The sequence below is a fragment of the Bombus affinis genome, chromosome 18 (assembly GCF_024516045.1).
Source record: "Bombus affinis isolate iyBomAffi1 chromosome 18, iyBomAffi1.2, whole genome shotgun sequence".
NCBI lineage: Eukaryota > Metazoa > Arthropoda > Insecta > Hymenoptera > Apidae > Bombus > Bombus affinis.
Genome location: NC_066361.1, coordinates 99,273 through 123,664, shown reverse-complemented (window position 1 = coordinate 123,664; position 24,392 = coordinate 99,273). Strand labels below are relative to the sequence as shown.

At 42.0% G+C, this 24,392-nt stretch overlaps 1 protein-coding gene across 1 annotated transcript; it reads right to left on the bottom strand.

Moving 5' to 3' along the window:
* Nucleotides 1–12,104: 12,104 nt before the first annotated feature.
* On the bottom strand, nt 12,105–13,553 carry LOC126926636 (uncharacterized). The gene is made up of 2 exons (XM_050743071.1): nt 12,888–13,553; nt 12,105–12,206 (listed from the first exon to the last, which is right to left on the bottom strand). The coding sequence occupies exons 1-2, from the start codon at nt 13,327–13,329 to the stop codon at nt 12,139–12,141; spliced, it is 510 nt and encodes a 169-aa protein (XP_050599028.1). The 5' UTR covers nt 13,330–13,553; the 3' UTR covers nt 12,105–12,138.
* Between the last annotated feature and the right edge of the window lie 10,839 nt (nt 13,554–24,392).

The following is a 24,392-nucleotide window of genomic DNA, read 5'->3' as shown; positions in this document are numbered from 1 at the left end:
GCAAAAACGACGGATTTGGACTAACGATCGGAACCGCCTAAGGTCGTCGGATCTATAACTAGCTCGTTTTTGGGTAAACACGGTTTCTTGTGTAGCGGATTTACTGGGTAAAAACCATAATGACCTTTGTCGACGAGTACAGCTACATATAATTTTCGTTTAGATTAAAAAATGTTTAATCTAACAATGGAGAGGTCATGACTCAGGTTCATATATGTTCCCGTTCCGAATTTATATCACAGGATGTTTCTTCTTCCTGAAGTTAAGATCGCTATAAGTATCTGTTCTTCTGTCTGTTCTAATGGAAATAAGTGATCGATGAAATGGTATGCACCGAAATACAATTTGGTTAATACTATTTGGATAGAATACACTAGAATCTGTTACAATATTCTTCAAGGACTCCAACACAGATGACTGTGACATTTTTGTTCTATCTGTTCCCTTTTCTTTTTCCATCTACTTAGAGCCTCATTTTTTTACATTGATTCCCATCGAGCAATCTTGTCCGAACGTGTCGTCACTTTTGCGAAAACTTGTACACGACTTCAATACGTATTCGCCACTCGGTCATTGAAAAGATTTAAGAAATTCTGGTACATTTTCCTTTAAGCATCGTCATCTCAAGAGTATTCCTATTACAGCGTGGAAATATTTCATAACGGTAATAAATACATCGAGTTCAGCAAACGTTCATATAGATAAAATTTTAGGAATCTAAATTTACTAGCGTAATGCAATGCAACATTTGCCTAAGTAGTTTGACAAACTGAGTTGAGTTTAACAAACTGGTAGAAAACTTCACAAAAAGCTTTTCGATATTCAGAATAATAGGCTCCATATATTATAAGGAAGTTTTTATGAGGCGATTGTTTCAATAGACTCAGATGTTAGAAAGGATATCTTACAAAATACTTATATCCAAGCTGAAATTGCACTTATAAGCAGAGTTGTAGTTTTTATAGAAGGATTACATCCTTGAGTGAAAATGCTAAATATGTTTTCACTTAAATGATCAGTTCCGCCTGGGCAGGCGACCTAAACAGACGTACGATACAGTGCTCCAGTGAAAGTGCGACAAGAAGGAAGTGAAAGCGACAAAGTAAACGCCCATTGACAAAACGTGGAATCATGCACATTCCACCAATAAAAATAACCAACGCAGGAGACACATATTTTATAAATAGAGCTACAGACTCTACATATGTAGAGAAAAAAGACGATATCATGGAAACAACACAATCCGACGGAGAGAAAAACGTACCAATACACCAGGAAGAAAGCTAGACGGTGGCAACCTCCAGCAAAAAACGGAAGGTAACCCCGTTCGCAAGCGCGGGGAAAACTGACACACTTGAAAAAAAAACGATGGCTTCAAGATATCAAGCTGCATAATGCATTTCGCGCACTGCCAGAAGAGACAGGAACGGACCCAACGGAAAGTCCGACAAACCGCATTCCTAAACCACCACCGATATACATAGATGCGAAAATAATTGACCCTCTCATCGAACTACTAAACAACACTGCAGGGAAAGATAACTATGTTATCAAACAGATAAAAATAGACCAGGTGAAAGTGCAAACCAACACCCCAGAAATATTCAGAAAAGTGACAAGATCACTAAAGGAAAAAAACGCAGCGTATCACACCTTTCAGGTCAAAACTAACAAACGCTACAAAGCAGTAATCAGGGGATTACACCCAAAAACAAATACCGGAGAAATAAGTGAAGAAGTTGCAAAAATTGGACACCAGGTAAGGACAATTAATAACATTAACAAATACGATACCAAACAACCACTACCGCTATTCCTATTTGAACTAGAACCTAGAAACAACAACAAAGAAATATACGATATACAAAAATTACTAAACACAATAGTAAAAGTGGAGCCACCTAGACATAAAAAAGAAATCCCACAATGCATAAGGTGCCAGTAATACGGCCACACAAAAAACTATTGCAATAGAACCCCGGCATGCGTTAAATGCGCAAAAAATCATCTTACGATACACTGCCCATCCACGGAAAAAATAGAGGAGGTTAAATGCTACAACTGCGACGGAAAACACCCAGCCAGTTATAAAGGTTGCGAAGCTAGGAAACAATTACTACGCAAATTGTTCCCGCCCCTACGAAGCAGGATAATCACTAACATACAAGCCCAACAGGACAGCACAAAACCCGAAATAATACCAAATACAGAGCGAGCAACAAACACCAAATCCATCAGCACCAACACCATTGGTAGTCAAAGCTACGCTCAAGAAACCAGCCAATTGACACACACAGACAACCAATACCACAGCAATAGTAACAATGACACTGCAGAACTGCTCAAAGAACTGCTCAAACAATCCATAAAGAACACCGAAATGCTAACCAGGATGATAAGCGAACAAAACGCAGTACTCAGACAGCAAACCCAACAAATCACAGTCATGCTACAATTACATACAAACGTGCTAAGCAAAAAATAAAAACGGACACTCTAAAAATAGCAGCCTGGAACTCAAACGGCCTACAACAACGGGCCCTCGAAATTAAAACGTTCATATACAATAACAATATAGACATACTACTTCTCTCAGAAACACACTTCACTAAAAAAAGTTACATGAAAATATCATACTACACCATATATAATACCAAACACCCCTCAGGAAAAGCTCACGGAGGGACAGCAGTGATAGTCAGAAACGATATCAAACATTATCTACACAGCCAAGTTAACAAAGAATATTTACAAGCAACCACCGTTACAGTTCAAACTAGCAGCAACTACTTCCAGTTGTCAGCAGTATATGTGCCTCCGCGACACAAAATAACATCACAAATGTGGGAAGAATACTTCCAGGACCTAGGGGACAAGTACATCGCAGCGGGAGACTACAACTCAAAGCACACGCTATGGGGGTCAAGAAACACTACACTTCGAGACAGAACACTGGAAAAATAAATTAGAAATAATAACCTCAATATATTATCTACAGGAACACCGACACATTGGCCGACTGACCTGAACAAAAAACCAGATCTTCTGGATTTTGCAGTTACAAGGGGATTAAACACAAATATACTAAAAATAACACCCAATCTCGAGCTCAACTCCGATCATACACCCATAATAATTGAATACAGAAACAAACCAATACACTATAGCAAACCAGAAACACTATGCAATAAAACCACCAAGTGGCAAACTTTCAAAGAAATAATAGAAAGCAAAATAAACTGCAACATCCCGTTGAAAAATCCTGAACACATAGAACAGGCAGTAGCAACATTGACAGCAACTATTCAAGAAGCAGCAAGGACAACAACTACACCCGAAACAACCAGCAGACAAACAATAACAATCCCGCAAGAAATACTCGACAAAATTAGAGAAAAAAGAAAAGCAAAAGCAAAATGGCAAAAATACAGAACTCGAGAAAACAAAAAACACTTAAACAAACTTGGAAAGGAAATAAAAAACAAAATAAAGGAGCACAAAATAACGAATTCGCAAAGTTCATAGGGACACTGTCCACACACGAGAACACCAACTATTCACTATGGAAAGCCACGAAAAAAATAAGGAAGCCAATAATACCCGTCCCAGCAATCAGAAAAGCAGATAACACATGGGCAAGAAGCAACGAAGAATTTTATAGCAACTAGGGATTTAATCTAGAGGGTAGTGTCTCTTCAGCCTACGAATGTGTTCCGTCGTTTCAAGTAGTCCAGTGATTAGGGGGTTTCGGTGTTTGTTGACTCTTTTGCTATATCTGCAGCTATATTTTGCTATCTCCTCTTTGACTGTGGGTATCTTGAGGTCGCGGTGTATTGTTTCGTTGGTAACATACCAAGGTGCATCAATTAGGGATCTTAGGGTTTTCGATTGGAAGCGTTGGAGTATTTCAAAGTTGGAGTTACTTGTTGTTCCCCATAGTTGGATTCCGTAGGTCCAGACAGGTTTTATTACGGCCTTGTAGAGGGTTATTTCGTTCTGTATGTTTAGTTTGGAGCGTCGGCCCGTGAGCCAATAGAATTTTCTTAGTTTTTCCTTTAGTTGCTTTGTTTTTTCTGAGATATGTTTCTTCCAAGTTAGCCTCCTGTCCAGGGTCATGCCCAGGTATCTTACGGAGTCCTTGCTTGGGATTATTGTGTTGTTAATGGTGACCTGGGGGCAGGTTTGTTTTCGGAGCGTGAAGGTTACATAAGAGGAGACGATTCGTGCATATCCTCTCGCATAGTTTAGACAGGGTAGGTAAAAGACTGATTGGGCGATAGTAGCTGGTTTCATATATTGGTTTACCGGGTTTGGGGATGAGGGTGATCAGTGAAATTTTCCACGCCTTGGGAAAGTGTTCAAGGCGGAGGATGGCGTTAAAGATTGATGCGATGAGTGCAATCCCTTTTATGGGAAGTTCCTTGATTGCTTTATTTCCTATTAGGTCGCGACCTGCTGCTTTCTTGGGGTTTGATTTTGATGATTGCTTCTATGATCTCTGCAGAAGTGAAGGGTTCAATAGGAGGCGACATTTGGAAGGGAGTGTGCAGGTATTCGGTAACGTCCGCAGCAGCTATGGAGGGATGGGGTTTGAATATTTCAGACAAGTGTTTGACAAATAGGTTGACTTTTTCTAGACGGCTACGCGCCCATCCACCTTGTGGGCAGCGGATTGGAGGTATTATTTGTGGGGGGGGGGCTGAGTTTCCTGGAGGCCTTCCATAGTGAGTAGTTTGAGTCGGCTGTGGGGGACAAGCTGGCGAGATATTTGTGAAAACAGTCATTATTGTAGTTTTTTATGGTTTTGGATAGTTTTCTAGTTGCGTTGTTTAGTATGCGTTTGCGAACACCTCCGGTGTTCTATGGGTCTGCCATATCCTTCTTAGTCTACGTTTTTCTGCTATTTTTTTTAAAATATGTACTGGGAGTATTCGTGATTGCTGATGGACGTTTTTGCCGGTGTGGAGAAGCGGGTAGCGTTTATTATGATCGTGTTTAGGTATTCCGTGGCTGCTCCGATTTCTTCATTGGTTTTTAGTGAAGTTGAGGCTGAAGTTGTGTGGCTAAAGACTTCTCTAAAGATGTGCCAGTTGGTGTGTTTGTTATGAATGGAGCCATTAGGTGTATTCTCGATGATAGTTGAACTGACTGTTACTATCACGGGGGAATGATCAGAGGAGAGATCAGCCGAGGAATTGATTTGGACGTGTCTTGACGAGATATTTTTATTTATGAGGAAATCAAGAAGATCGGGTATGTTGTTTCTGTCAGTGGGCCAGTATCTGGGTTCGTATGTGGTAAGGTAGTTGAGGTTGTTGGTTATTATGCTGTTGAGGAGGTTATGCTATTGAGTCTGCTGCCCCATTGGGTATGTTTGGCGTTATAGTCTCCTCCAGCTACGAATCTATTGCCTAGGGCGTCAAAGAGGCTGACGAAGTTCTCTTTAGCAATCAAGTGTCTGGCAGGGCAGTATACAGCTGAAGTGGTGATTGTACCATGGCAGTCATCTATTGCTACGTTTGTTGCTTGGAGGTAGTCTTTCTGGAATGATGGAAGCTCGTAGTGCTTATTGCTGGATTTGATGATGATTTCGGTGCTGCCGTGTGCCTTTCCACTGGGGTGTTGGGTGTGGTAGAAGTTGTAGCCGTGTATTTTGAGGTAGTTTTTGTCGGTGAAGTGGGTTTCAGATATGAGCATGAAGTCGATTTGCTGTTGTTTTGGGAATAGTTCTAGTTCAAATTTGTGCTGAGCTAGACTGTTGGTGTTCCACAGAGCTATACGCATTAGTTTTATGTTGCTTCTGTGCGCATAAATTTGTCCATGAAAAGTGTGAGTAGTGACAGCAAGTTGTTAATTTTCTCAGTTTGCTTCTCAATAAGTTTTTCGAGTCTGGTGAAGTTGTCTGTGTTTTGTGGGGTGGGAACGCTATTTTCTGAGTGTTCACTGTGGGTTTTCGAGTTGTTTATGTTTCCTTGAATTGCCTGGGCATAGGACATTGATGGTGTGGTGAGTTTTTGGGGTCTAGGATCTTGTATGGTTATCTCCTTGGGTCTCAGTTTTGGATACTTAATATTATGTAGTGTTTTATATGCTGAGCATCCTTTGTAGTTCGCAGGATGCTCTCCTTGACAGTGGATGCACTTAGCGGGGGTTTCTGGGGATTTAGTTCATTGGTCTGTGGGGTGACTACCTGCACATTTTACGCACCGGAAGTTATGATTGCAGTATTTCTGCATGTGGCCGTACCTTTTGCACCTTTTGCATTGTACTATTTCTTTCTTTACAAGAGGTGGCTCGAACTTAACTATGGAGTTCATCAGCCGGTTGACGTAGATTTATTTGTTATTTGCTTTTTGTTTTAAATCTACGAAGAATAGCCATAGGGGATTTTTTGTGACTCTATGTCTAATGTTGCTGATGTTGGTTACCTCGTGGCCAAGTGATTGAAGTTCGAACTTTAGTTCGTCTAGATCGACTGAGTGGTGGATATTACGTAGCACCACACGAAAAGGTCTTTCTTGTTTGAGCTGATATGTGTGGAATTTTGCGTTTAAAGTTTTTAGCAACTTAGTTAACTTTCTATAGGCGTCTGGGTGGGTCGGCAGAACTTTCACGTAATTGTTGTTAATTTTTAACTTGTAGTCCTCTTGTAGTAGTTCATGTTCTCTTCTATTCCCTTTGTTGTCAAACCTCCGAACAAAATTTTGTTGTTACACTGGACCCTCAGCTTATTTAGACATTAAGTTAAATTGTAAAAAATGTTAATGTACCGAGACTAACGTTAGAAAAACTCAATATTGTAGTTACACCCGAGGACGTGTTATATTCAGAATGGCCATGTCGGAGATGAAAGAACACCGGAACCCCTCCTTGGATTCGCGGGAATACCGTAACGTTGTAACTTAGATTAAACAAATGCCGCTCCGATTGTTCGAGATTTATGATCATAAGCTTGGACTCGAGGCGACAATCAGTCGCCGAACGTAGCCGTGGTCAAAGGGATGAACGTTTTATCTAACAAAGGCACAGAGTAACTCTATACCTCTCCTTAAAAGAAATAGTCGTAGCGACACGTGGCAGTAATTACTTCAATGGTTTCTGTCCCGCAGCCCGCCACACGCAGATTTTGTCCTCCGGGTAAAATGATCGCCGGGTGTCGGCATGCCTTTGCAGTGTATGTTTAGCTAACGTGAGGACCAGCTATAAATCTTAAGTTTTAGTCAAGCGAAGTCCTTCAAATAGACTTTGTTGCAACTACGGGAAGATAGGAGAAACCTATCTTCCACGAACGATGCCCCCCGTCAACAACCTCCCCTCAAGGGCGGCCAGCATCTCTTTCAAAACGCCGATATGGAGATCGACCAATTAGCAACAGCGCTAATTTCCCTCACCTTTGGAACCAAAGCTTTCTTTGATGAATCCGAGGATCTCATGTCCTTAGACACACCCACCATAGTTTTCTTCGACAGTGATGGAGAACCACTCACCCGTACGATCTCGACGACGATTCAAGTAACTCTCAGATACGTAGTGATTGCCCCATGCATTAACATTGAGTAGAACTTAGACGCTAAAGAAGAGTAGAGTTCGTCATCCCGTTGACCGTGGATTCGTTATTGAGCCTAGGATTATGGTCATTAGCTTCTCGAGTATCTAATTATCGCGATTACTTGTCCAATTCCATCATAGTCATATATGCACTAGTAAATATCTCCTCTATTGCATAATGATCACGTCTAACGCCAATATGGATTCGTTTCACGCACTTAACCCTAACAACTAATCTTCTCTTCGTTACCTGTATCTTAATCAACGGCGTTACTACTTTGTGTGTTTGTATAAAGTGTTGGAAATATATATGTCGGAGATGAAAGAAAATCGGAACCCCTCCTTGGATTCGCGGGAATGCCGTAACGTTGTAACTTAGATTAAACAAATGCTACTCCGATTGTACGAGATGTGTGATCGTGGGCTTAGGCTCGAGGCGACAGTCGGTCGGCGAGCGTAGCCGCGGTCAAAGGGATGAACGTTTTATTTAGCAAAGGCACAGAGTAACTCTATAACTATCCTTAAAAGAAATACTTGGGACAGGGCACGACGGTAAGCGCTTCAACGATTTCCGTCCCGTGGCTCGCCACACGCAGACTCTATTCTTCGAGTAAGACAATTACCAAATGTTGACGCGTCTCCACACCACATGTTCAGCAAGCTCGAGGACCCGCTATAAATCTTAAGATTTATTTATCGAAAGTCCTTCAAACCGACAAATAGTCTTTGTTCCAACTACGGGAATTTGGAGAAATCTATTTTTCTCACGAACGACGCTACCCGATAGCAACTTTCTCTTAAGGGCGGTTGGCACCCTTCCCTAACCACCAACATGGAAATTGACCAATTAACAGTAACGTCAATTTCCCTCACTTTCCGAACGAAGACTTTTCTCCACGAATCCGATGACCTCGTACCCTTAGAGACACCCATTATAGTTTTCCTCGGCGGCATCATCGAGACGGAGAATCATTCTTTCGTGCGATCTCATTGACGAGTGACAGTACTATCTTACAACCAGTGAATACCTCACGTCTAGTCAACAAAGAGTTAGACTTGAACTGTGCGAGAACATACGTTTATCATCCCGCGACCGCGGATTCGTTTCGAACCGAAGGTCATTATCACTAGTGCTACCAGTGCCTAATCTCGTTTATAAGCCTGTGCTAATAATCTCTTCATTGTATCACGGCCATGGCTAGTTCTAATGAGAATTCATTAAACGCCCCTCTCCATAATCCTGACTTCAATCCGACATATATTTTTGTAACTCCGTGAATCCCAGCGTTATACTACAGCAACTACCCCTATTATCCTAACCGATATAAGGGGATCGAACTATTCGTGGTGTCGATTATTATAATCGTAATGGGCATTTACGACTCCTGTTGACGCGTATTCTCGCGACCGCGTCTCCCGCGATAGCTCGTAAATACAGTAATACTATATGACATTATACGTTATAACGTAATACTATATAACGCTATACGCTACATTGTTATACTATATAACGTGTTACGTTATATCGTAATACCACACAGGTTCATACTTTATTACGTATTACTATAGATCGTTATACGTTATAACGTAATACTATACAACGTTATACAACAACTGTGGCGGCATTTGACTGTAAACTTTTCAACGGTTTCTTTCCCGTGGCTCGCCTCCCGAAGACCCTGTCCTTCGGACAAGATTATTGCCAGATGTTGGCACATCCTCACAAAATATTTTTCAGCTGTCCGAAGGACACGCTATAAATCTTACGATTTGTTTAGCTAAGATTACCCAGACGAACAAATAGTCCTTGTCCTTCACATACCACGGAAAATACGGGACGTCTGTTTTCCGCACGTATGATGCTTCCCGTTAGTAACTCCCTCTCGCTCTCTCTCTCTCTCTCTCTCTCTCTCTCTCTCTCTCTCAAGGGCTGTCAGCACCCTTCTCCAACCTCCAAACAGAAATTAACCACTTAGCAGCAAATGCCATTTCCCTCTCTTTCCGAACCAAGGCACTTCTTGAATAATCCGATGATCTGGTATCCTGGACACACCCCCGGAGAGGTTTCCTCTGCAGGATCATCGTGACGAAGAGTCAGTAAATATTCGGCTACATCTCCGCGACGCATCGTGCAGGATCATCGTCCGAACCGATACCGTACTTCCACCGGAGTCGAACTATTAACCGCAAATCATCAACCGCTACTTGTAACCACGAGTTGTATACCAATTGCACGCATTGAATAAATATCTCTGTTGTTAAGCACACTCGAGTGCTCCTTCAGTACCTATCACGAACTATACAACACATCCCCATGTGCCAAATCATTGGTTTATGACACATGTTTACGCGTAGCTCGTTCGCTGCGCTTGCTCGAAAAACAATAGCCTAACCTAAAACCAATCCCTCTTGCGTTCGTTCTTCGGTAAGGAGGTGGTTTTCATAAAATTTGCGATCACACGGGAGCGGTTGGGAAGTTAGACTAAATTTTTTCGTGCGAGCGGAGCGAGCGAGCAACGATTACAATTCCCATGCTATACATATACTTAATATTTCCTTACATATATTTCCTCTTTTTTCAACTTCCATGATATATATTTACTTTATATTTCCTTACATATATTCACATTATTTTCAATTTCCATGCCATACATATACATTGTATTTCCTTACACATATTTCCTCCTTTTTCAACTCCTATGCTATATATTTACATTATATTTCATATATTACATATATTCTCATTACTTTTAATTTTCATGCTATACATATACTTAATATTTCCGTACATATATTTCCTCCTTTTTCAACTTCCATGCTATATATAATTTATATACCATGCTATATATACTTTATAATTCCTTACATATATTCCCATTATTTTCAATTTCCATGCTGTACATATACTTTATATTTCCTTAACTATATTCTCATTATTATCAATTTCCATGCTATACATATGCTCAATATTTCCATACATACATTTATTCTTATTTCAACATCCATTCTAAACATATACTTTATATTTGCTTACAAATGTTTTCATTATTTTCAATTTCCATGCTATACATATACTTAGTATTTCCTTACACATAAATCATCTTTTTTCAACTTCCATGCTATATATGTACTTTATATTTCCTTACATATATTCTCATTATTTTCAATTTCCATGCTATACGTTTACTTAATATTTCTGTTACACCGCGCAAGACATCTGCACTCCATCCGGCGCGGCTTTACAGCCAACGGTCTACGTGCCGTCCTTCGAACCCTCCAAAGGCCCAAGGACCCAAGATACATTTTTTTTATTTATTAGAATATTTACAATCAATTCTCGTTGAGAATTTTGAGTAACTTCATTTGGCGTGATACAATAATATGGCTTATATTAGTTTTATATTGTTGGTTCTAGTAGAATCTAAGAATTTAATCTAGAGGGTATTTTCTTTTTAGTCAGCGGATCTGGTCCGTCGTGACTATTACTTGGGTGACTAATGGGTTGTGGTGGTCGTTGACTCTTGTGTTATATCTGCATCTGGACTTGTGTATTTCATCTTTGACTGTAGGTAGCTTGAGGTCGCGGTGGATTGTTTCGTTTGTAACATACCAGGGAGCATTTAATAGGGATCTTAGAGTTTTCGATTGGAAGCGTTGGAGTATTTCAATATTGGAATTACTTGCTGTTCCCCGTAGTTAGATTCCGTAGGTCCAGACAGGTTTTATTACGGTCTTATAGAGCGTAATTTTGTTCCGCGTGCTTAGGATGGAGCGACAGCCAATGAGCCAATAAAATTTTTTGAGTTTGTCTCTGAGTTATTAGATTTGTCTACGATATGTTTTTTCCAGGTTAGTCTCCTGTCCAGAGTCATGCCCAGGTATCTGACTGTGTCCTTGTTAGGGACTGTTATATTGTTAATGGAGACCTGTGGGCAGGTTTGCTTTCGCAGCGTGAAGGTTACATATATGGATTTCTTTTCATTAATTTTGAAGCCCCATTTATGGAACCACTTTTCCATTGAGTCGAGACCTCGCTGGAGAGTGGATGAGGCTGTTATCGGGTTGGCGTGGGACGCTAATAGCGCTGTGTTCTCAGCAAATGTTGCTATGGTTATTTCTGTCGATATTGGTAAATCGGCAGTGTAGATGGAGAACAGAAGGGATCCGAGGACACTGCCTTGGGCTATGTCCGCTTCTATTGGGAAAGTTGTGGTAATGGCGTCTGCGTATTTAACCATGAATTGCCTATTGGTAAGGTAGGACTTTAGGATGGAGTAGTAAGTGCGTGGTAGTACTTTTTTAAGTTTGAAAAGAAGCCCTTCATGACATAGTTTGTCGAATGCCTGTTGAATATCAAGGAATACCGCTGAGCAGTATTGTTTCTTTTCGAGGGTTTGGCTGATATTGTGTGTTATTCTGTGGATTTGCTCCATTGTGGGATGCTGCTTCCGAAAGCCGAATTGATGATCTGGCAGAGTTTTCAGATCCTCTATTAGTGGAAGGAGTCGATTCGTTAGCAACTTTTCGAATAGTTTTGACAAAATGTGTAGAAGACTAATTTTTTTTTTGCGTGGGGAGGGGAAAATGCTATTACGCATGCCCAGTGACCCGCATCACTGGGTTATGTGGGAGTCGGTCGGATGTCGTTGCCATACCCACTAAAAACCCCTCCTCCTTCTTCCTCCGCTTGGGGGGCAGACAACCCCGGTAAAACCTGTCGGCAGTCATCAGGGTTGTCCTTTCGTGCCCCGTAGTATCTACTTCTTCGGGCAGTTACTGCTCATGTCGTCCTCTCAGCCAGTTCAGAATACTGGGCTGGTCTCCTTCTGCGGTTTTTCGTTGTTTCATGTTCTTGCCCTCATTGCTCCTTTCTCTCGTCACCTTCCTGAGCGCTTTGTGCGCCTGCGCTCTCAGTTCCGCGATCATCGGGTTCCACCAGTAGTTCGCGTACTTGCGGGTCGCCGCACAGTTCGACTTCCTTAGCATCCCTTCGCACGTACCTTCGATGCTCTTTTGCAGGGGCTCGGCCCCATCCTCTCCGATAGCCGCGTTGAGGTCCTCCTGCTTCAGTGTGTCGTCGAATCTGCTCAGGAACTCCTCCGGCGACATGTCCTTGGTCACGTACCTGTAGAACTTCGATACGGTTCGGGTCTTCCTCGCCTTAAACCTGTGGAGCACGTACAGATGGTCCGAGGCCGAGTATTTGTCCAAGATCGCGCTTCCGGCGTGTATCTCGCTGACCTTATTGGATACACTTATTATGTCGGGGAAGGTCGTCTTCCCGTTCATGAAGAAGGTGTACTTTTCCTTGAGCCTCAGTGGAAACACCCGGTGGCCGCCTAGTGCCTCCATTAAGACTCTCCCTCTCTTGTCTGTGGTCGATCCTCCCCAACAGGTTGACTTTGCGTTGAAGTCTCCGGCCACGACGACCTTGTCGTGTCTTCTAGCAGCGCTCTTCGTCATAGTCAACAGCGTGTCTATGTATTCGGAGTATGCTAGCATATTTATGTTGGACGAACAGTATCCGCTGAAGCAGAAGACGTCGCCGACGCGGACGCCCACTATCCCGTCGCTCTTGACCTCTGTTGTTTCATCAGGCAGTTTGCCGTTGAGGAGTGTGACCCATATCGAGGCGTCTCCTTTGGTGTCCTTAAACCAGTGCGGTAGCTGCCTGTTCGGCTCGGAAATTATTATTATGTCCGGCCTAAGTTCGATCGCGTATTGGTGCATCATGTCCTGCGCCAGCTTGCATCTGTTGAGGTTTATCTGCAGTATCTTCATTTATTCGCTTTCAACCGCCTTCTATACTCTGGACAAGCCAGGGATCCGGTTACATGGTCAAATTTCACACCTTTCTCCTTGCTGCAGATGGAGCAGCAGGGTGCGTTGGCGCAGGCAGCTATCGTGTGGTCTTTGGCTCCGCACTTCCTGCAAATCTCCTTTCCAGGGCTTATCGCCGTGCATTTGTTCGCGATATGACCGAACATGTGGCATCTGTAGCACTTTACTACATTGGGTAGTGCCTTTATCGAGGCTATCGTCAAGCCGGTTCTGATCTTCCGGCTCGCCCCCTCTTTGGCCAGATAGGCTTTCGGCATCGTCACTATTGCCGATTGGGTGCCCCACGGCGCCATTTTTAGGGTCTTTACTTCGACCTCAGTGATGTCGCTTAAGCCCAGTTGCATTCCTATCACCCTGGCTAGTTCTTCCTTGCCTACGAGCGGGTCTATATCCCTGATCTCTACGGAGGTCTTGTCGCGCATTGGTAGCGCTCTCACCTTGCCTCTTAGCGCCGTGTTCATATCCGCCGCGGTCTTCTTGGCGTTGCTACCTGCTTTCAGCTCGATCAGAATGTCACCTGTTCTGGTCCTCCTAATTCCACAGCTCTCTTTTAGGGTCTCCTTTGCCCCCATCAAGTCTTTGTAGACCTGGATCCACTCCTTGTCTTGCCCTACTTTGACGAGGATGGCTTCGGGTCTGTTACGTATCCTCTTCGGTCCCTCCGGCCTCTTTGGCTTGTCCAATGCCGCCCTTCCTGCGTTCGCCTTATTGACCACCGTCGGGGTCTCAATTCTTTTTCCTCTCCTTCCGCAGACAGGGATCCAGTCATCCTTTACATCGCTGTCCGTGCAGTCCGTAGTCGCTTTTGCCGAGCTGTTGCCGGCACAGGCTCCTGCGTAGGAGGCCTCCACGGTCGTTGGTCTCTTTCTCTTGGTGTCTCCTTTCCCTTCGATGGGCGATATCTCCTTCCTTTTTCCTTCCTTCTCCTCACTCCTCCCCGGAGGGGTGGTCACCCTGGTGGCCGTGACTGTCCTAGCGTTCCTCTTGAGCCTCATCTCGTCCAACATCGAGTGGAGCTTGATCGCTTTTTTACTGATAGCGTCCCTCCTTTCCTTGATGTCGGAATCCTTTTTGCTCATGAGGTAGAGTCTGCTACCTATGTATTGGATTTCGCGGAAGACTTCTGTGATGATTTCCGTCATCGCCTTCCATTCGCTCATTTTGATGACGATACTGTCCTCGTCATTGCTTTTGGTCTCGGCCGTTGCTCTGTTCGCCATGGCCTTCCTCCTGAGACATTCCCTTGGTGCCGCCGCTTCGCTGCCGCTGTCCGACATTTCCGCCGGTGTGTCTAGCTCCGAGGTGCTGGCCGCTTCGTCCTTCGTTGCCATCGGCTGGCTCCTGGCCAGGCTTCTCGTTGTCTTGCACGCGCTCCCCTACACTGGGGACTTTCTCATATATCTGGTGATCTTGTCACCTTTCGGGATTTTTTCCTTGGCGAATCGGGTCGCCTTTTCGGTGGGTGGTGTCTTATCCTTGTGTGCCTGCATTGGCATCTCGACATCCTCGATGATTCCCGCGATGTCTTCATCAAATTCGAGGTATCTTCTTGTGCTTTTTTTGCACATCTTTTCCTCTGTGACAACTGCGGGTGTTTCTTGGTCCCCGGTCGTGTTTACCGAACGAGGGGAGGCCCTGGGATCGACCTTCCCCTCGCTGTTCGTCCAGTCGTTGGGTGACCGTCGGGTCGAGCCTGGGACGCTACTCGAATCCCCGACGGGGCCTGGAAGCTCCGAAACTCCCTGAGCCGTAAGTTTACTTACCTTAGGGTAGAAGACTAATTGGACGATAGGAGCTAATGTCGTGCATTGGTTCCAGGTTTGGGGATGAGCGTAATTTGTGACGTTTTCCAGGTTTTGGGATAGTATTCAAGGCGAAGAAGATTGAAGAAATGAGTCCAATCCCTTTTACAGGTAGTTCCTTAATTGCTTTGTTACTTATTTGATTTTAATGGGGAGAGACATTTGTAAGGGAGAATGCAGGTATTCTGATATTTCCGGAGCGGTATTGGAGGAATGAGGTTTAAAGACGTTGGATAGGTAGTTGGCGAAGAGGTTGGCTTTTTCTATAGGGCTTCGTGCCCATCCGCTTTGCGGACAGCGAATTGTTGGGATTATTTGCGGGGGACGCGTGAGTTTCCTGGAAACCTTCCATAGTGAGTAGATTGGAGTCGGCAGAGGGGGACAAATTGACGAGGTACTTTTGGAAACAGTCATTTTTGTATTTTTTAATGATATTCATTAACTTCCTGGTTGCGTTGTTTAGCTTGCGTTTGTCGTCCGGTGTTGTATGGGTTTGCCATACTCTTCTTAGTCTTCGTTTTTCTGTGATTTTGTTTAATATGTAATGAGGATATTCGTGTTTACTGATAGAAGTCTTAGTAGGTGTTGAGGAGCGAATAGTGTTTATTATGCTCGTGTTTATGTATTCTGTGGCAGTTTCTGTATCTGCCTTTGTTTTTAGCGAGAGGCAGAGGTTGAGCGGTTAAAGACTTCTCTAAAGAGCTGCCAGTTGGTGAGTTGTTGTGAATAAGGCCATTAGGTGGGTTCTCGATTATTGCTGAAACGACTGTTGCTATTACGGGGGAGTGGTCGAAAGGTAGTTCAGTTGAGGAGTTAATTTGGAAATATCTCGGCGAGATATTTTTGGTTATGAAGAAGTCGAGTAAATCGGGGATTTTGTTAGTGTCAGTGGGCCAGTATGTGGGTTCATATGTGGCGAGCTGGTTGGGATTGTTGGTGGTTATGCGCGAACAATGCAGTTAGGATTTCAAATTTATGGTGGGAGTTTTCTGGTGAGTGCCGAAACGTGCAGACGTGTGTCCAGTGCCCTGTGAAGTTCACAAAACTCCACGTGACGCCCACCTGTCGAAAGCGAATCCAACAAACCTAGCTAAGGGTTAACAGCCTCTTGACTAGTTCTTTCATACTGAATTAACCAGCTCGATGATGGCTCTAACATTCCAAACAGGCTCTCCGGAACTAAATTATAACACAATCATAATCAAATCAAACATTAAGCACTACGAACTTCCACCATTCCAGAAAGACTACCTCCAAGCAACAAACGTAGCAATAGAAGACTCTCACGATACAATCAGCACTTCAGCTGTATACTGCCCTCCCAGACACTCCATCGCCAAAGAAGACTTCGATAACTTCCTGGACACCCTGGGCAATAGATTCATAGATGGAGGAGACTATAACGCCAAACATTCCCAATGGGGCAGCAGACTCAATAGCATAACCTCCTCAACAGCATAATAACCAACAACCTCAACTACCTTACCACATACGAACCCACATACTGGCCCACCGACACAAACAAAATACCCGATCTTCTTGATTTCCTCATAACTAAAAATATCTCGTCAAGACACGTCCAAATCAGTTCCTCGGCTGATCTCTCCTCTGATCATTCCCCCGTGATAGTAACAATCAGTTCAACTATCATCGAGAATACACCTAATGGCTCCATTCATAACCAACACACCAACTGGCACATCTTTAGAGAAGTCTTTACCCACACAACTTTAGCCTCAACTTCACTAAAAACCAATGAAGAAATCGGAGCAGCCACGGAATACCTAAACACGATCATAATAAACGCTACCCGCTTCTCCACACCGGCAAAAACGTCCATCAGCAAACACGAATACTCCCAGTACATATTTTAAAAAAATAGCAGAAAAACGTAGACTAAGAAGGACATGGCAGACCCATAGAACACCGGAGGTGTTCGCAAACGCAAACTAAACAACGCAACTAGAAAACTATCCAAAACCATAAAAAACTACAATAATGACTGTTTTCACAAATATCTCGCCAGCTTGTCCCCCACAGCCGACTCCAACTACTCACTATGGAAGGCCTCCAGGAAACTCACGCGCCCCCCACAAATAATACCTCCAATCCGCCGCCCGCAAGGTGGATGGGCGCGTAGCCGTATAGAAAAAGCCAACCTATTTGCCAAACACTTGTCTGAAGTATTCAGACCCCATTCCTCCAAATATCAGCACACTCCCTTCCAAATGTCCCCTCGTATTGAACCCTTCACTTCTGCAGAGATCATAGAAGGAATCAGTCGCCTAAGCCCCAAGAAGTTGCAGGTCACGGCCTAATAGTAATAAGGCAATCAAGGAACATCCCATAAAAGGGATTGCAGTCATCGCATCAATCTTTAACGCTATCCTCCGTCTTGAACACTTTCCCAAAGCTTGGAAAATCTCACTGATCACCCTCATCCCTAAACCCGGTAATCCAATATATGAAACCAGCTCCTATCGCCCAATCAGTCTCTTACCTACCCTGTCTAAACTATGCGAGAGGATGCTCACGAATCGTCTCCTTCCACTCCTAGAAGAATTGAAAACACTCCCAGATCACCAATTCGGCTTCCGAAAACAACACTCAATAGTAGAGCAAATCCACCGCATAACCCACATGATCAGACAAACCCTTGAAAAGAAAAAATACTGCTCAGCAGTATTCCTAGACATCCAACAGGCGTTGGACAAAGTATGGCATGAAGGGCTCCTCTACAAGCTTAAAAAGATCCTACCCCACCCACACTACTCCATCTTAAAATCCTACGTAACCAACAGACAATTCATAGTTAAATGCCTAGACGCCACTTCCGCAACATTCCCAATAGAATCCGGCATACCCCAAGGTAGTGTCCTCGGATCACTACTGTTCTCTATCTACACTGCCGACTTACCTATATTAAACGAGATAACAATAGCAACATTTGCCGACGACACAGCGCTATTAGCTACCCACGCAGACCCGGCAATTGCCTCATCCACTCTCCAGCGAAGTCTCGACTCCATGGAAAAGTGGTTCCAAAAATGGGGCTTCAAAATAAACGAAAAAAATCCTCACATGTAACCTTCAGGCTCCGAAAACAAACCTGCCCCCAGGTCACCATTAACAACACAATAATCCCAAGCAAGGACTCCGTAAGATACCTGGGCATGACACTGTACAGGAGGCTAACTTGGAAGAAACATATCTCAGAAAAAACAAAGCAACTAAAGGAAAAATTAAGACAACTCTATTGGCTCACGGGCCGACGCTCCAAACTAAACATACAGAACAAAATAACCCTCTACAAGGCCGTAATAAAACCTGTCTGGACCTACGGAATCCAACTATGGGGAACAGCAAGTAATTCCAACATTGAAATACTCCAACGCTTCCAATCGAAAACGCTAAGATCACTATTAAATGCACCCTGGTATGTTACCAACGAAACCATCCACCGTGACCTCAAGATACCTACAGTCAAAGATGAAATACACAAGTCCAGATGCAGATATAACACAAGAGTCGACAACCACCACAACCCATTAGTCACCCAACTACTGAACACGACGGACCAGATCCGCAGACTAAAAAGAAAATACCCTCTAGATTAAATCCCTAGCTTCTACTAGAACCAACAATATAAAACTATTATAATCCATGTCATTGTATCACGCCAAATTAAGTTACTGAAAATTCTCAACGAGAATTGATTGTAAATATTCTAATAAATAAAAAAAATTAATATCTGTATAACTAACTTGTTACGCCGCGCAACACATCTGCACTCCATCCCGCGCGGCTTGACAGCCAACGGTCTACGTGCCGTCCTTCGAATCCTCCATAGGCCTAAGGTCTCACCATAAAGTCGAAATCCTAATTGCATTGTTTGCACATATGGTTTGAGTCAATCAGTTTGCCAGAAAAGACTTTCTAATTCCAGAAGTGTTTTCAGCTGGTTTTTTAGAAGGGTCCTTGTGTTTATTACTTGCTCTTAAGAATTGCGGAGAAAGCAGGTAGTGGCCTAACGAAAAAAGCGGAGATCTACCTAACGGAAAATCTGAGTTGCCCTATAAACAATGTCGCCTAGGACCCAAGTTGGTAGGAGGCTTCTTCCTCCTCTCTTCCTTCCTAACATTGGTCATAACCAATCGGCATCGCGGATTATTGCTCTCTCTTTCCTAACTGAAAATGTAAGTAACGAATCCGCGTTCTTCGTTCAAAGGGCACACCCATACCGAGCTTTCCTCCGTACTCACATTAGAATAAACTTTAGAGTTAGATCGTCTCTCACGGTGCCCAGAGTTCCTGCAATCTCTGTAACTCTCACCGTTCCTATATCTCTCAGAGTTTTCTACAACTCTCAAGGTGCCTACACGGCCTAAAGTCTCCTAAGGCTCTCACATTATCCAAAAGTCCGACAGCTCCTACAGCGCTCACGGGCCAAGAGCACACACAGCTCTCCTTCTCTCATCTAAGAATAATCCTCCTCTTCATTATCTGTATCTTACTCAACGGCGTTACTACTTTGTGTGATTGTATAAAGTGTTGGAAATATACATTATTATAACTCTGTGACTCCCAGTGTTATACCGCAACAACTACCCCGATTATCCTAACCGAAATACGGGGACCGAACTATTCGTGGTGTCGATTATTCTAATCGTAACGGGAATTTACGACTCCCGTTGACGCGTATTCTAACGACCGCGTCTCCCCGCGATAGCTCGAAAATACATAATTTATTGTAAAATAAATTACAAATAATAAATAGTATCAAAGAAATCGTATACCTAATATTTCCGCTATACTACAATATACTTGCTATTTCCTTACATATATGTTCTTTATTTTCAAGCTCCATGCTGTACATATACTTTGTATTTCCATATCTATATTCTCATTATTCTCAGTTTCCATGCTGTACATGTACTTAATATTTCATTACATATCTTTCATCTTTTTTCAACTTCCATGCAACATATATACTTTATATTTCCTTACCTATATTCTCATTACTTTCAATTTCAATCTTATACATATTGTAGTATCGTGAGGAAAAAACCTAGTTAGAAACTAAGCAAAACAAGGTAGCCTCTTTTTCGGTTATTAGTTTACATAGAAAAAGCCGGTGTGATCAAAGTCACCTAGTTCTTGCGAAGCGTTAACAGGACGGAATTAGACAAAGGGGAAAATAGCGCCAATGGAGGGGAGCGATTCGAATCCAAGGAACGGTTAATCGAAAAGTTAAAGTAGGTCGAAAGGTCAGAATTAATCGAGGAGTCGAAGAGTGGAGTAGAGTTAGCGTTGTCGAGTTGCGTTGCTAAGAGTAGAGTTGTTAGCGTTGCAGAATTGCGTGCGTAGCCAAGTTACAGTAAGATTGTTACTATTAGTTCCATTGTCACGTCGCGCGCTCCGCACGTGCCGTAACGTAAACATAGATAACCGCAATACACAAACAACGCAAGTGACAACCTCGAAACAAACACACAGTGCAATGAAAATGGAAATTCTTTAATAAAATTTATTAAACATAGTTAATTATTCATATATATATATAGATATAATTTATATACGAGGGTAATGTAGAAAATAAAATAGAAATAGATACTTGAACCAAGTAACGAATATAACAGAGTATAACATAACCTATACTCAAGCATGCTACGAATCAATCCGAGAGAAGAACAATTTTATCCGACGACAGAAAATATACCACAATTAGTTAATGAAAACAGAATACGCAAATGTATCCGTAAATGTATATGTAAAATCTAGAAATTAAAATAACTAAATACCACAAAATAGCGAAAGGGAAATAAATGCAATACATATTTAAATTAATCTACAAGAGAGGAGAAACTATAAAACAACTAATTAACAACTAGATGAACTGCGAACTCACCTGATGAATCCAAAATAAATAAATAACACCGTGTCGAAGAGGAAATAATTTAAGGAAAAGGACGAGAATATATATTATATTTTTATTGACAAATATAAGAAATAAGTGGATAAATAAAATAACTAATAAATCTGTTAAAAAACCAAGCAATAGACAACAGTTAACGTTTTAATAAAAATACTACGTTACAAAAATTATATATATATATATGAGATCGATATTCTACTAATAAACATAAAATTTATTAAATTGTCTGTCCTATTAGAAAATTACAACCTGAAGATATACATATATATGTGTGTAATACATTACTAAATCATATATAGACCAAGCGAAACATAACCAAAACAATGCAAATGTTACACGAGTCACTCAGTATACAGAAACACTTTAATAAAACAATACCAGTTCAGAACATATGTAGGCACATATACACATAAAACACTGTCACTAAACAAACTGAAAATTCATATACGAAGCATCCGGGTACATCTCACTAAACCTGTCTATACACCAAGGGAGTATGGCCGGACAGATACCCCCCTGACATAAGGAATGGCGGCGTAGATAGGCTTCCAACACTCCATCAAGAATCTCCTCCGGAAAACGAGCCTTGGCACAGGCATTTGTATCCACCACTTCGACCACAGGAGAACTTGGCGGTAACTCAAGGGTGTCTTCGTCGGAGAAAGTCAAGTCAATAACCGAAGAATCATCAGGACTCGACGATGGGGTTGTAACCACGCCATTACTACCCTTAATGGAAGTTGAACCTCTCAACCTCTTTAGCACCCGACTACGACCTTTTGCACCGCTACGACGAGCAGGTTTCCTGGAACGTTTCAAAGGAGGTACGAACGGCCTGCGCCTCCCTTTATTTCTTTTCATTTTCTTAAACTAAAATAAAATACACAAGTTCAAGATAAAGGACAACAATATGAAATAAGATGAAATCAACACAAATCAAATTAATACATACCTCTACAGCTCCAGACATGTCAGTATCCATGATTCAACTTGTATTCAAAAAAGAAAATATGAAAATACAACAAACAAAATTAACACTACAGATCATACAAACATCAAGCAATATCAACATCACTTATTGCTACGAACAAACATTTTATAAAAAGGAAAACTAAACTAAAACTCGGCAAGCAAATCAACACCACCCCGAAAGAAACTACCACCCCGCACCGCCACTTATAGAATGACGTATTAAAACTTGTCCTTGAACTCACAATAACTTTGGGGAACGTAAGAAATAGAGCATACAACACGTGCAAAGACTCGGCAAGTACTAAGTCACCACACACCTCGTACGATTCACCGACATCAGCAAGACGATCACCGGATACACAAAATGCAACCTCAGCAAGGGCAAGCAGCCACGCGCCCGGCACACTCCACTGGTATCAGTAACGAAGGCCATGGAAAGATCGCAGACGCAGCATCAGCAAAATACGACCTACTGCAACATCTACATTCTTTCAAGCACCTCGTACATCATTAACACCAAGCAAAACGTGAGATGATCAAGAAGACGAAATTTCAGCAAATTTCTAGTGTCCCAAAAAAGGGGTGAGATAATCAAGAAAACGAGAACTCCAGCGGAAAAAAGTAGTTACGGTATTCATAAATTGTCACGTAGTAATGGTACAATTACAGAGAAATAATCGGTCACGTGACAATTAGGAAGAATATAAATAGAAATTCAGTACTCAATAGAGTGTTGTTGGAGTGCAGTTTTAATTGAAGTCAGAGTCGGTTTTACCGAGTGCAGAATCTAATTGAAAGTAGTGTTGAAAGTAGTTAAAGTTCAGTTTTGATTGAGAGCAGTCAGAGGTCAGTCTTAATTGGAAACAGTGAGTTTAACTTAAAGAGTATTGTAAGAGTATTGCACTTAAGGTTCAGTATTAACTTGAGATTCGGTGATTCATTTATTCTTTTGTTCATTCACAAGTCGATCCGCCTGCGTCAAAGAAACAATCTAGTACATATTGTAATTCCGTTTAATAAAATTGTTAATTAAGTTCGAAGATCCGAAACGTCGAGTAACTAATCGCGAAACAAAATTTAATTGTTAAAACCGATTCATCGCCAAACCATACTCACACCTGATCGACTCCACAAATCAAACAAGGTAGGAGATTCGAAATTGTACACCCTCTTCCTTTCTTTTTTAACTTTTAATTGAACAAAGTTGTCTTTAAACGAAAGTATCCGTCGGCAGCTATAGTTGACAGATAGAAGTATCAAGTAAATAACTCACATAAAATTTCATTCGAACATTTTGAATTCACGACAATTATTCCCTGTATCGACCAGTGATCACGGTGTTTTCAATAATTGGAAACATCTATGGTTTTCGTTTTCCTCTTCCCATCGTTAGCAGATTGCTCGTCCTTGGGCGAGGCCTACGAAGCCACACGGATTGTTTACAGAGAATATAATTACAAAATTGAGATAAACGTTCTTGCTCAACATTTAATAAATTGTTTGGAATATACTCAATCAGCTTTAGATCTATTTTGTTTACAATTGTTCGCTGTATCAACCAGTGATTACGGTGTTTTCGTCACAGAAAACATCTAAGGTTTTCGTTTTCCTCTTCCCACCGTTAGAAGACTGCTCATCCTTGGGTGAGGCCTACGAAGCCACACTGATTGTCTACAGTGAACTCAGTCACCAAATAAAATAATCATTTACACATTTACGACTTTACTTGTTGTCAAGAACGAATTATAATTCCATGACGAAATCGAGAAAGAATAGAAAAGATAAAAGTCACCTCAGCAAAAAGCGAGCCGAACGTTGGTACAAACGATTAATTGCTGCAGAAATAAAAAAGGAAGAGAGGAGGCATCGAGAAGAATTAGAGTCAAATCACGAAGGTTCACCACCTAGTTTTTCGCCCTCAAATTCACCAATTTCCGAACACTGCGAGGCGCATTCCTTTCGATCTCGTTCGCCATCGCCCACATCACACCATAGCGTTTGTTATTAATCTTATTGGTACGAATAAATATTATCCTACCAAACATTTGTAAAATTTATCCAGTTAGAAGCTAGAATATTTATTTATTGTACATCGCTGTATAATATATCTACATTTGCATCCGACGATACTAATTGCTGATATTGTAATACCTTTAATCAACTAACAACGAATAAATTAAAATATAGTTAAACCAACATAACTCTGTCAGACGAAATAAATACGTTGCCAATTGTCTATCCCTAATAACGTTAATCCTCTCCCGTGCCAGTATTCCTGCGCATAGCAGGTTAGC

Excerpts from the sequence above, each read along its gene's own strand:
- LOC126926636 (XM_050743071.1), bottom strand. The coding sequence starts at position 13,329 with ATGAAGATACTGCAGATAAACCTCAACAGATGCAAGCTGGCGCAGGAC. Across the intron at positions 12,207-12,887 it reads AGTCTTAATGGAGGCACTAG|TGGGTATGGCAACGACATCC; the intron begins GCGGCCACCGGG and ends AGGGGTTTTTAG.